The sequence below is a fragment of the Alexandromys fortis genome, unplaced genomic scaffold (assembly GCF_014885135.2).
Source record: "Alexandromys fortis isolate MF-2015 unplaced genomic scaffold, M_Fortis_MF-2015_v1.1 scaffold_233, whole genome shotgun sequence".
NCBI lineage: Eukaryota > Metazoa > Chordata > Mammalia > Rodentia > Cricetidae > Alexandromys > Alexandromys fortis.
This window is the reverse complement of record NW_026068146.1, coordinates 214,992-228,247: the sequence shown is the minus strand read 5'-3', so window position 1 is coordinate 228,247 and position 13,256 is coordinate 214,992. Positions and strand designations below refer to the sequence as shown.

General features: G+C 45.8%; 1 protein-coding gene across 2 annotated transcripts in view; it reads right to left on the bottom strand.

Annotated features, from left to right (window-relative positions):
* Positions 1–13,256, bottom strand: part of Nid2 (nidogen 2) — a 64,038-nt gene that overhangs the window by 8,853 nt on the left and 41,929 nt on the right. The window contains exons 9-13 of one of the 2 annotated variants that reach the window (XM_050126962.1): positions 11,938–12,078; positions 11,149–11,277; positions 10,159–10,302; positions 4,674–4,793; positions 3,655–3,903 (exon numbers count right to left, since the gene is read on the bottom strand). In XM_050126962.1, the coding sequence (XP_049982919.1) occupies positions 3,655–3,903; positions 4,674–4,793; positions 10,159–10,302; positions 11,149–11,277; positions 11,938–12,078 (783 nt within the window). Of the gene's footprint in view, positions 1–3,654; positions 3,904–4,673; positions 4,794–10,158; positions 10,303–11,148; positions 11,278–11,937; positions 12,082–13,256 lie in introns of both variants that reach the window. The other variant, XM_050126961.1, reaches the window with a different exon arrangement.

Sequence of the window (13,256 nt, the reverse complement as noted above, 5' to 3'; positions counted from 1 at the left end):
GAAGCACATGTGTTCTCAGAAGATCTCTGTGGAAACGCAGAAAAGGAATCACCCTGATGTTCCTATCTCCCGAGGCCAGGGGGACTTTCCATGGAGGCCCAGTCACTTCAGAAAATAACAAGGAGACAAGTTCCTCAATATTCCTCACTCAGTCCAGTGGAGATGCACGTGGACCTGGTCTGTGCCCAAGAATCCTCTGATGACGACACAAGACTGGAGAGACTCTTTGGGGACTCAATCATGCACATGACACTTAAAAACAATTATTCTTCCCCACTTGTTTCAAGTTCTTGAACCTATTACCACAAGATCCTCTCCAGGCTGGCCTGTGTGTCTAGAAGAAAAGGCTGAAAATCATGCTGTGCTACATGGAGCTCTCAGTTTCACTGGAAAGTTACATGGAGCAAGAGAGACAGGATGGTGTACACAGCACAGCAGAGGTGACTCTGAGCAGTGTGAAGCTGATTCTTGGACTATCCAGTTTCAAGAAAACCATATCACATTGCTGGGAGCTATCTCAAAGCTGACCCTTTTCTCTAAGCTCCAGCCTTCTGCCACAATGCTGTCCTGTTTCTCCTGTACCCTTTCCCCCAAATCCTTCTATCCTCAGACTCTTGGTGCACACCATGATTAAAGAAAGCCCAGCTGGCTTCTGACATATGCCAGTTCCCTGTAGGCGGCTGCCCCAGGGCCATGGAGGCTCTCCCCTATACAACACATGTGGTTCTATCTACAATGGCTCCACTTGTTGAAATCAGTTGCTCACTGAGCTTAGATTATCCTAAAGGCATTTCTGGTTCTGTCTTAATTCCTGCAACTCAAAGCCTATGGTCCACAGAATCACACAGCCAGTTATCTCCTTGCGATCACCACCTGGATGCACAAAGGAACTCTCAGCACAAAAGTAAATGCTGAGCTCCTGTTTTTTCCCAAACTGGCTCCCGTGCCTTTAGCTCCACTAAACAGCAACTACATTTTCTATTGCTCAAACACAATCACCAGATTACCTCTTTCTCTCACACATCAAGTAAAAAATGTCTCATCAATTTTACCCTCAAAAGCATTTTGACTAGAGACAGAGACACAGTGGTGCATGATTTTAATCCTAGCACCCAGGACACAGAGGCAGGTGGATTTCTGCGAGTTAAAGGCCAGCCTGTTCTACATAGTGAGTTCCAGGACAGCCGTCACTACATAGTGAGCCCTGTTTCAAAAACACCCAAACAACAACAAAAACCCATTTTGCCTTCTTGTCACTTTTCCTGAGTGTGTCACCCTGGTCACAGACATTTCACACTGGGATCATGGCAACAGTATTCTGTCTGAATTTCCTGTCCCTGTCCCCCGCCTGCCCCCGCCCCAACCAAACCAGTGTACACTCAGCAGCCACAGTGGCATGTTTAAACCCAGGGGCATCATCTCACACCGGGACCATGGCAACAGCCTTTTATCTGGCTTTTCTGTTTCCATCTTCCCATGCTTTCACACCATCAAATCAGCGTACACTCAGCCAGCAGCTGCTTAAAACCCAGGGTATCTTAGTATATTCTGTTCAAAACCCTCCAGACACTTCAAAGAACAAAGCTGGAGGTATCAAAACAGGCTGCAAGGGCCCTGTCCTCTGAGAAGGTGGGGATATACAAATAAAGACCCCAATCTCAAGCTCCACAAGCCCTCTCAAGACTTCCATCTTGGGAAGTGGCTGCCCCCTCAGGTTGTTACAGCTCATGACTCACAGGAAGCAAAGATGATAAAGGCAAGACTCTGATCTGCTCAGCCCTAAGTGTTCCAGGACCAAAGAAGGGGCTGCTACTCTCTCAAACATCCACACTGTACATCCCCAAGAGCCACTCTTGTTTCTGGGGACCACACAACATGCCAACGTGTCTGGATGGATGCAAACACACATCAAGTCAACTGGGTCTCAGATCACTCACAGACGGGCACCTCTTTCATCTCCTACTGTTTTAAGCAACATCCAACCATGGGCTTACTTCTTCCCTGTTTCTGGTTGGTAAGGGTTCAGTCTCAAGTCCAGAGTGCACACATGCTAGCCTCCCTCCCACTGACCTGATTATACAAATGAGATTAGTCAGAGATGGCAGGCAGGTCACAGAGTGAAAGAAAGAAGTCTGGGCCATAAGAATTCTGCACAAAAGAATGTGGCCCTTATTTTAACATTATTAAAATGTCATTGACATCTCAGCCTGAGTCACTATCCTTAACACGTTTGTTTTAATCAACTTAATAGAATGCCAAGCCATCCCTCCAAGGCCCCACCTCACCACTGACTTCCAAACAGAGCTGAATTTTTTGAGAGAAGCCACAGCAGAAACAGGACTTCTCTAAGGCATCTTAGTTTTTAAGGTCTGTAGCCTTGTTCATAAGTAATGGGGGCATGGGGAGTAAAGAGGATCAATGTGGAGCAATCCGTTACCAATTTACCTGTGTGAATCTTTCAATTTGTTTATTGAGAATTTTGTACAATGTATTTTGATGGTATTCACCCTCTCTCCCCCAACTCTTCCCAGATTCATGCACTAATTTCTATGTACATATTCTTGGGAACACCAAAGCCCTGGCCATGTTATGAATGTTATAGAATCAAAACTTTTGGAAATTGCCCAGCTCTATCTCCCTCACACATTAAAGGCTGACATAAGTGATTCTGTAAATTTCTGTTTTGCCTTGTTTTTGTCTTTTGTTTTGTTTTTTTTGAGACAGGGTTTCTCTGTCCTGTAGCTTTGGAGCCTGTCTTGTAACTTGCTCTGTAGCCCAGGCTGGCTTCGAACTCACAGAGATCCTCCTGTCTCTGCCTTCTGAGTGCTGGGACTAAACGCGCACCCCACTACCACCCGGCTGATTCTATAAACTTTTTAGGTTTTATTTATTTATTTTTAAATAACTTCAGAAGTGGCTCTTTAGATACTAGCTCCCAGATCTGGAAGTCTTTGGGCTAAAGCAGCAGCATGTGTTGCCCACTTGTGAATAATTCAGCAAGGGGCTGGAAAGCTGCCCAGGGTAAGATGCCTGCTGCTCACACACTGCCAGTGAGACTCTGCCGACCATGCGCCAAAACCTTGGCAGGAAGAAGGCAGATAACAATGGCCATGTTTGCCATGAGCACCTCAGACCGGATGGATGGACTCCTATACTTCCTATGAAGGCAGCTGCGCAAAGAAGGGTTTCCCATCACCATGCTCGATCAGCTAGAGACGGATAGGCATCACTGGGTTAAAGGGAACTCAGTGGATTGTTCTCAGTTTCATACTTATTTTTTCTTGCTAACATTAGCAGTCTTCAGCCTGCCTTTTACAGGAAAGTGACATGGTAGGAGTAGATAAAATATTACGTTGGCAAAATTCTTTAGCCCTCAAGCCTTTCACAATGGCTCACAGCCTGATGTGAAAATTCAACTTTCAGTCACCTTTCAGCAAATGGAATCTAATGCATAAAGGATCCAATGACATTAACACGCACATGGGTGTGCCTATATCTTCCAAGTGTTCGTTGGAGGAAAAAAAAGCTATAAAAACACAGCAGCCAGTCACACCTACGTCTGAGCTGTGTTATAAATCATCCCACTGCCAGAGCCATTCTATTTTTGACTCCAGACCCTGGCGCAAAGTCTTTCTTCTGGGCAAGTGAACTCACCTGATGGTGGTCCACAGTGAGGAGGGGTGGAGCCAGGTGGAGTCTGGGTGCCAGGGACTTCGTGGCCATTCTGGTCCACACACCAACAGAAGCCAGTGCTGCCATGGCACTGCAGTGGCATGAAGTTGCCCTGGTCATCACACTGGGGGATGTGGACTCGTGACCCAGGGTAGGCATGCTGTGCCTGGGCATAGCGCTGTTGGTGTTCGCAGGGCTTCAGGCTTGAGATGGAATCTTCCGGAACCATGGCTGAGTGAGACAAAAGAGAAATAAGAAATAAGTTTCTTATTTTACAACCCATTCATACTTAGCAGTTCACATAAAGTCTTCTGTACTGAAAATTTCTTCCCTACAATTTCAAGTTACCATGACATGGAGAAATAGCAAGATACTAAGATTTTAGAGTCCTGAATTCTTATTTTAGCTTTGCTACCATCTACCTAGCTGTCCCTAATTCCCCCCATTCGCCCTGTACACCCCAGATGAATATAAATGTAAGCCAGTCCAGTATGCTCCTCAGCCCTTGGGGGCCTATTGCCATCTGGGCAAAATGAAGAATAACCATTGGCATCTGCCCAACATTCTGGAAACTTCAAAGAGGACAAGTTAACTCCACCCATTTTATGGAACCCAGAGTTTAAGTGTGAGAAGCCCAAGTCAATATAGCCACACTGCTATGTGTTGGCCAAGTTCCCCTAAAGCATGCACCACGAGTGTTGACTACGGACTCAATGGTGCATGAGGCTCCTACTTAATAAGCCCCTCAATAGTTTAAACTACGCATAGCAAAGCAGATCCCTAGGTGGTGAGGCAGAGCAGCCAGAGTGAATGGCAGACTCTAACAAGCTTGCATACCAGTGAGCAGTGAGTGAACATCAGGAGGCTACTAGAAGAATCCAGAGCTTGGAAAATCCCTCCACCAGGCCCCCAGACCAGCTTCCATCAAAAGAGGGCTAGGAGGAAAATAAGTGGGAAGGCGCAGGGAGATCCTGCGTTTAAGCTGGTCTTCCATCACTTACCAGATGTGCAGTGAAACCCGTCCCCATGATACCCAGGCTGGCAATGACAAGAGAAGGACCCAGGGGTATTGTAGCAGGTAGCTGCCTCATGACATCTGTTTTCCGCACATTCATCAACATCTGCAGAGGTCAGGGACAGGCGCAGAGAGGTTAGGAAAGGAAGGAAGACCATGACTTCATCACAAACAGCTGTGCGACTGCATGGCCCCAGTGCACATGGCTCAACAAGTTACCAACTTTAGAACATCCCTAGAGCTGAGCTAGTAGTAAACATTAACAGAAAGGGGAAAAAAAAAGAAAGAAAGGAAAAAACACGTACTAGCTAGTTTTAGGTCAACTTGACACAAGCTAGAATTGTCAGAGAGAAAGGAGCTTCAACTGATAAACAGCTTCCATAAGACCATGCTGTGGGGCATTTTCTTTTCTCCCTTTCTCCTTCTCTCCCGCTCTCCCTCTCTTCCCCTCTCTCCCTCTCTCTGGTTTTTTGAGACAGGGCTTCTCTATAGCTTTAAAGTCTATCCTGGAACTAGGTCTCATAGATCAGGCTTGCCTCAAACTCACAGAGATCTGCCTGCCTCTGCCTCCCCAGTGCTGGGATTAAAGGCGTGTGCCACCACTGTCCGTCTTGTGGGGCATTTTCTTAATTAGTGATCAATGGGGGAGGATCCAGCCCATTGTGGGCGGTGCCATCCCTGGGCTGGTGGTCCTGGGTTCTAATAAAGCTCGCTGAGCAAAGCCATGGGGAGCAAGCCAGTAAGCAGCTCCCCTCCATAGTCTCTGCATCAGCTCCTGCCTCCAGGAGCCTGCTTGAACCCTGCTTGAGTTCCTGCCCTCGCTAATTCTGATGATGAACTGTTAAATGGAACTCTGAGTGAAATAAACCCTTTCCTCCATTCCTCCACAGGTTGCTTTTGGTTATGGTGTTTCATCACAGCCACAGTAACCGTAACAAAGACAAAAACAAATCCAGGAACATGTGCATTAATCAATGAAATGAGTGCTCTGAGTGGAAATGTGTGGGCACCCAGAGAAGAATATCCCGCTGTGTGCTTCTGGAGCATCTTTCTGCTACACTGAATCCTAGACACTATTTCCTTTCAACTACTAAGCTTTTCATTAATTTTCTGTCAGTGATGTTACAAACAAAGATAAATATAGGTAACAATAGTTTTTCCATGTTAGTTTGCCACCAGTTTCCTCTCTATTCTTGTAGAGATACAGGAATCTGATGAAGCCCCGAACACATTTTCTTTTTAGAAGGACCTCCAATTAGAGATTGTCATACCCAAACTTACTTCTCATTAACTCAAAGAGAAGAATGTTATGAGGACTTCTGAAATAACAGGAACAGCTCAGGCCCCTGCACTCAGCACATGCTTCTCTGAGGAGTTCATACTCAAAATTGCCAATTCCCACAGTTTGAGCAAAAGCCAATTAATGTGCCTTTTTATTTTGCTTATTAAAGTTGGCCCATGCTGTCAAGAGCAAATCACCTCTTTCCCCACCCTGACACTCAAAAGACCCCCAAGGAACTTTAGCAGTAGAACTGCTAAAGCTGATGCCAGGGGGTGAGGGAATGAGACAACAGGAAGTCTTCCAGAGGAAAAATGGGAAAACAAAAGATACAGGTCAGAGCTAGGCTCGACCAAAAACAAAAGGAAACGTGAGTCACAGCCATCATAACAGCCAGAGTTGTTTTTGATGTGTGAGTAGAAGAAATTTGTGACCGAGCAATGGCATGAAGCCTAGAAAAGAAGGAGCTGTGTCCATGGTGCAACCCATGGTAGGCACACAGCAGCTTAGAAAAGTTTATAACCAGGGTTAGACTTGAATGGGCAGGGATCAGAGAGAGACTCCACCAGGCCTTCCCGCAGCCCACATTCTCCAGGGCCCAGTTCAGCTCCATTGCCCAGTTCAGCTGTTTTCTGGGTTGTCAGGTACTGTGCCTCTCACACAGGCATTCTGTTCCCTTGACAGGAATCCCTTACCTCACCTAGTGAGCAGTATGCTTATCCTCTGCATTTGAGAACACAGTGCCTTTGAGTCCGAACCCCCCTGCATGCTTAATGAAATAAAGCTTAATTCCACCCTGAGCGGCTCTCCTGGGCAAGCAACTGATTTTCTGGTTACCTTCACCTCCCAACAGTAAGAAAGGAGCTATTTAAAGAGCATCCTAGATAGCCCCTACAGAACCATCCTCTTTATCCTCTGGGTGCCTTCACCTCCCAACACTAGAAAAGGAGCTATTTAAAGAGCATCCTAGATAGATAGCCACTACAGAACCATCCTCTTCATCTGAGTAGCACATTCTGTCTTTTTAAAGCTCCAGGGCACAGCTAAGTAGGGAGCTGGCTGGGGCTAGAGGAGCTATAAAACTGACTGTGGAGCCAAAGCTGTAAAAGTGAGCACCCAGCCAAACTCACCCCAAAAGTACTTCCAGTGGGGACAGGAACCCCAAGCAAGCAATGGCAAAAAAAGGAATTCCCCAAGGTTGACAAACCTCTGGCATTATTAAAGCCATGACCAAACCCGAAACAACCACTTTCCCCTGTTCCTCTTTGTGGGTGCCATGGTTATGGCAGACAGGGGCTGTTAGGAATGACCAGTAAGTAGAAAAAAGCCCTGGAAGAAGTTTAATACATCACACCTGATGAATCCCGGGACCTGAAACTGGAGAATTGTAGGATCCCAGAATTGTAATCCAATTCGTTCTTGGCAGGCCTTCATGAAAGACAGGCCAGTCAGCAGCTCCAGGGCCTGAGCTCAGAGTTGGCTTCAGCCTCTCCCTCAGGAACACAAACACCACCGTGGGGTTTGCAGAAGTCAGAGTGCATTTCCCTGGACAGCAAGTGTTCAGACAGAAGATGGGGAAGGACTTTGGCCTCTTCTCAAGGCAGGACCACTGCTTTGAGGATGCTAATAACAATTGACCAGTGGGAGGCTTGTACAGGGGGTGGCCAGAAAACTGGGGACAGGAGGGCTGAGACAGCAGGATAGCCCTTGTCACAAAGGCAACAGAAAAATGGCAACTCATTCTAGCACAATGGACACCTCTACCATTCATCTACTAAAGTAAAAAACCTGTTAGGTAAACATGTCTGGAACCCTCCGTTTGAAGCTCATGCTTTGGACTTTGAAGTCCCTTCCTGCCCTCATTCTGAATAGAAGCAGCTGGAGGTAAATTCAACCACTGAATGATTGACTTGCTTTCTGACCCAATGGTGCCAATTAACCTCTATGCTATCCAGAACACTATGCTTTGGTCCATCTGCCCTTGCTGTCTCTCTGTTCCCTAACTGTCCAGTCACAAGCAAATGTCTGCTGTTTGTGTCTGTGTGGCATGGTGAGCTTCCCTGGAATCTGTACTTATAATACTAAACATTGTTGCTTCTACGCCCACACCCTCTTGTGCATGCTTTACCCCGCACCTCTGAGCACACACATCCTGACTATAATGTCTGCACCATAACATTTGCCTCCTGAGCAAAGATAGAACAGACCCTCTCTATCCTGGCTCCCTCAGCTCACACTTGGAACTCCTCACGACAATCTGTTCTTCCTGCAAAGTTAACCAGATTCTTAATGACAGCATGCCTGGGAACTATTTAGCTCACACTATTACAAGACTGAAACCACTCCAGAGGGAAAGTGGAGAAGACTCTTTTTGAACCAAAGCCTCCTGCTAGTGACTCAAACCAGACTGAGAACCCAAATCCAAGTGCAGCCTTTCCAGGATGGCTGGTTCTCAACAAATGGTGGCTGAAGGAAAATTCACAAATCCCCTTTTCATCTGATAGAGTAAAAATGTGTGCACCTCAAGATCACACAGTTCGCACAACACAGAGCCTTTTGGCAAGGATCTTTCACTCACAGACATAATGAACACTTGAAACACCTCTAAATCAGAATGTATACACATAGTTACCATGCTGTAGTTTTATTTTGTTAGCTACTTTCATGATTAGCATAGACTAACTTGTGTGGAACCTTTAGGAAAATGCCCTCTATCTCAACCCTGGAAGACTAACACACACTACAGGCTGTGGCTATGTTAGGGAGTCTCCAAAATGGCTCTCAATGACCCCTGTCTCAGAATAGGCATCATCTCAAAGAGTCCTCTCCTTAGAAACGTGCTCATAACAAATGCAGTAATACAACACTGCAAGCATCTCTGAGATGATGACTTCCATCTTGCTGGTAGGCTGTAATAAAGCAAGCTGTTTTGTGACTCAAAACAGCCTTGTCTAGTGAGAGGCCCACATGACAAGAAACCAAAGGGCACAACATGCTATCATGGAACTGAGACTGCGTCCAACAATTCTTGCACCTGACCATACTAAGTGGCAAAGGTTTCTGGTGACTCTTGTCTTTAGCCCCACCGGGCATCCTATGCCATCGTATCTACTGAATCATGCCCAGACATCAGACCCACAAGGAACAGCTGGGCCTTGTGAGGTAAAATATCAGACCCACACTCAATAGCATGAATGTCTAGGAACCTGAAGAACGCATCAATATAAAGGTTATTCAGGGAAGTTATATGAACTTCTACATTGTCTCAGTTATTGTAAAAGGAAACAGTGAGAGAGTAAAGAATAGAAAGTATTTGAAATGGGAAAAAGCCTGCTTTGGAAATAAAAATGTAAAAGACAATCTTTTCTCCTTTGCCCCCACATACTTGGGCCTTCTAAGGTAATGTGCTAGGGCAGCCTTGCAACTCCCTGGGACTTCATTACCTAAACAGCATGCTCCTTCACTCCAAACCCCATTCTAGTTTGCATTCCTGTTGCTGAGAAAAAACACTATGACCAAAAGTAATTTAGGTAATAGTTTATTTCAGAGTTTACACTTCTAGACTACAATCCATTACTGAGGACAGTCATAGAATCTTACACAGGAGCAGAAGCAGACCCTGGAGATGAATGCTGCTGACTGGTTTGCTCTTGGGCTCGCGATTAGCTAGTTAACTTATACAGTCCAGCAGTGCATCCCAGAAGACTGGGCCCTTCTACATCAATTAGTAATCAAGAAAATGCCCCAAGTGCAAATTGGATCTAGGTAGTTCCTCGATTGAGGTTCTCTCTTCCCAGATTAACAGGTTATGACAAGAAGACAGTAAAACTGCCACATATGGTGACACACCCCTAGATCCCTGAGGCACAGGCAGGTGACTCTCTGAGTTCCAAGCTAGCCAGGGCTACACAGACACCAGATCCTGTCTCACCAAGTGTTTTATGAGGGTGGGAGAATATAGGAAGACACCGTAGCCTGAGTCCCTCCAGTCTACACAAGCTGGCACCACACTCCAGGACCATGGGTGCCACCATTCCAGTGCCAGGGATCACCCTTGGGCTCTTTCTGATTCCAAAGATGCCCGCTTTCTTGGCAACTCCAAGGCTGTGTGAGTAACAGGAGAAGAGAGGCTGTGTCTCTACGAGGATGCATACCCAAAGGGAACAGTCAAGACTTACCCACAGGCACTCACCAGAACACTCATGTCCCGTGCCAACGAAGCCTGGCAGGCAAGCACAGCTGAATGAACTGCCTCCCTGGTGAATACACTGGGCCTGCCCCTCAGGAGCACAGGTGTGACTACCGTCAAGACAAGGATTGAAAGGTGGGGCGATCACTGAAAAAAAAAAAAAATGAAAGTGTCCCAAGTGTGTGAGCCTTTCTTTTCTCAGCCCCACCCAAAGACTAACATCAGCAGCACACCTGAGGATCTTAAATGTTGGGGTCTCAGAATCTCAATCTTGCCAAGAGTCCTATCTTCCTATCTCAAGATTTATATGTGTATTAGAGTTGAAACGTGTTAGTGTGTGTTTGTGCTAAAATATTAGGCATGGCAATAAGTTATTAAAACAGATTCTGGTTGTAGCTTGTAATTCCTCAGAATACTGTGTACACCAACAGATATACATAAGCATGTGTGCATGCACGCGCACACACACACACACACACACACACAGAGTTCCTACTAACCATTGCTAGTTTGTCATCTTACTGGAGGTTGGATTGTGTAATTCTCTATTATCAGCTAGCTCCATCAGTGGATAAATTTGGAATTCTAGGTCTTTTTGATCGATTATTCAGCCTGAAGTTAGTGTGTTTTAGAACCCTAGAGGGTATATTTATTTTAAGTGGGGTCTTTGGCCCACTGCATGAGACAGGCACCTTTCAACATGAATTCTTTATAAAGCTGAGGTGTTACAAGTCACCGTCTGGGTATGTGACAAGGCCAGGAATCCCAACTGAGAACATTCTCCAGTAACTCAATATGATCTAGCTGGGAAAAACCCAGTGGTAACATACCATCAGGACAGGCCTGAACTGAACTGCAGCAGAGGGTTACAGCGTTCAGAAAGACATAGAACAGAGCCTCTGGACAGCAAGTATAGAGACATAAGGGAATCCCAAAGTAGGGTTCAGCATCTTTCTAGTGGAAGGGAAAGAGACACTTTCCCTTGATGCTTACAGACACAAGTGTGCTGGTCATCTGCAAACTCATAGCCACTGCGGCACTCGCATCTGTAACTTCCCGGCACGTTGACACACACGGAATTGGGGCCACAGTGGTGAAAGCCAGTGGCGCATTCATTGACATCTAAGAAAAATGGGGACACAAAAGCACAGATGAAACAGAGGTTTTGGAAACGGAAGACCTGACAACTCAGTTTTCCCACCACTATGATGCTTCAGAGGAACTAATGGTTAACTGATGGAAACCATGGACATGTGAAATTTTGGGTAAAATTCCAAGTTGCAGTTCATCAGAAATAAGGAAAAGCATGTTCAAATCTTTCCAGTTAAGTCATAATAAGATTTTTTTTTCTTTTTCTTTCTTTTTGAGACAGGGTTTCTCTGTGTTGTTTTGGTTCCTGTCCTGGAACTAGCTCTTGTAGATCAGGCTGGCCTCGAACTCACAGAGATCCATCTGCCTGTCTCCCGAGTGCTGGGATTAAAGGCGGGTGCCCCACCACCACCTGGCCAAGAAGATAATTTTTGGCTACTTCAAGAATTCTTTAAAAAGTAAACAATCAATTTTCAAAAGATGATTTCTCTTTATAACCCTAACCCCAAATACCCATCTCCAATCTATCTTCTCAAATTTAGCCAGACTCGGCCTCAGTTTTCATATAACTGTGTCTAGATATACAGAGGTTAAAATCATTGCCTGAATAAGACCACAAATACCACTTGTCCTCCACAGACTTGGTGCTGGAGAGAGCAAGGGGTACGTGACAGAAACAGACATGTCTCTTACCCACACAGCTCCGTCCGTCTCCCTGGAACCCAGGGGTGCACTCACAGGTGTAGTCTATACCTGCCCCTGGGCGGCACTTGGCTGTCGTGTCACAGGTGTGGCTCCCATCATAGCAAGGGCTCACTGGTTCAGGGGCTGAGTCTACTGTGCATGTATGGGAAACAGCAAAGGGGACAGAGTGACGGTCACAGAGAGAATATGAAGAATAGGAAGGAGACAGGAGTCCTTGCTATGTTAGGCATTCAAAGCTAAGATGGATTGCTTGCATCTCAAGGTTAATTTCAACAGCTTCCTTGTGCCTACTCTGTAGAGCAGGATTCTGGCTTTCAGTAGGTTTGCCTCCAGGGGAAGAAAGCATCTAGCTTCTCCTTGGATTCTCAGGGTAACTCTGGGCCACACTGCTGTCCCCATAAGAAAAGTGAGCAAGACAAGGGATAAATTACTTGAATACAGGGTCAGCAAGTGTGTTGGCAAAGACTCAACCTCCAAATTTCTGGCTCTGCGTTTGTCAGTCTTCCATTTCAAAGTCACCCTATCTGTGGGTTAAATCTGACTTAACACCTCACAGGGTCAGAATCTCAATTTTAGCGAGATTTCTAGCTCAAGAGTTCATATGTGTGTTACAGTTGAGAAGTGCTAGTGTGTTGGTGTTTAAAATATTAGGCACAACAGTAAGTCATCCAAACAGACCTTGGAAAAAGCTTTTATTCCCCCAGATCAACACATGTACTCGACAGATAGACACATACAGTTTCTACTACCATTGCTATTTCATTATCTTACTCAAGATTGGAGTGTTCTATCAGGGGGATAAGTTTGGAATTCTAAGTCTCTTTTAGAAAAAAAATTAAGACTCTATTATTAATGTAAATGTGTGTGTGTTTATACATGTGAGTATATGTGCATGCCACAGTGCACCTGTCAGAGGAGAGCTTCATGGAGTGCGTCTGCTCCTTCCACACTTACATGGGCTGCAGGGACTGACCTCTGTAACTGAGTTTGTGCAGTGTACTGGTCAGTTTTATTAACCTGACACAGTCCCAGATCATCTGGGAAGGGGGAACCTCAACTGGTAAAATGCCTTCACCAGACTGGCCTACAGGCAAGTCTGCGAGCCTTTTCTTGATTAATGATTGAAGTAAGGAGGCCCAACTGACAGTGGGTGGTACCACCACCCCTGGGCAGGTGGTCCTGGAGTGTACAAGAAAGCAAACTGAGCAGACCAGGAGGAATAAGCCAGCAAGCGGCACTCCTCTGTGGCCTCTGCTTCAGTTCCTATCTCTGACTCCTGCCTCTAGTTCCTACCCTGACTTCCTTTT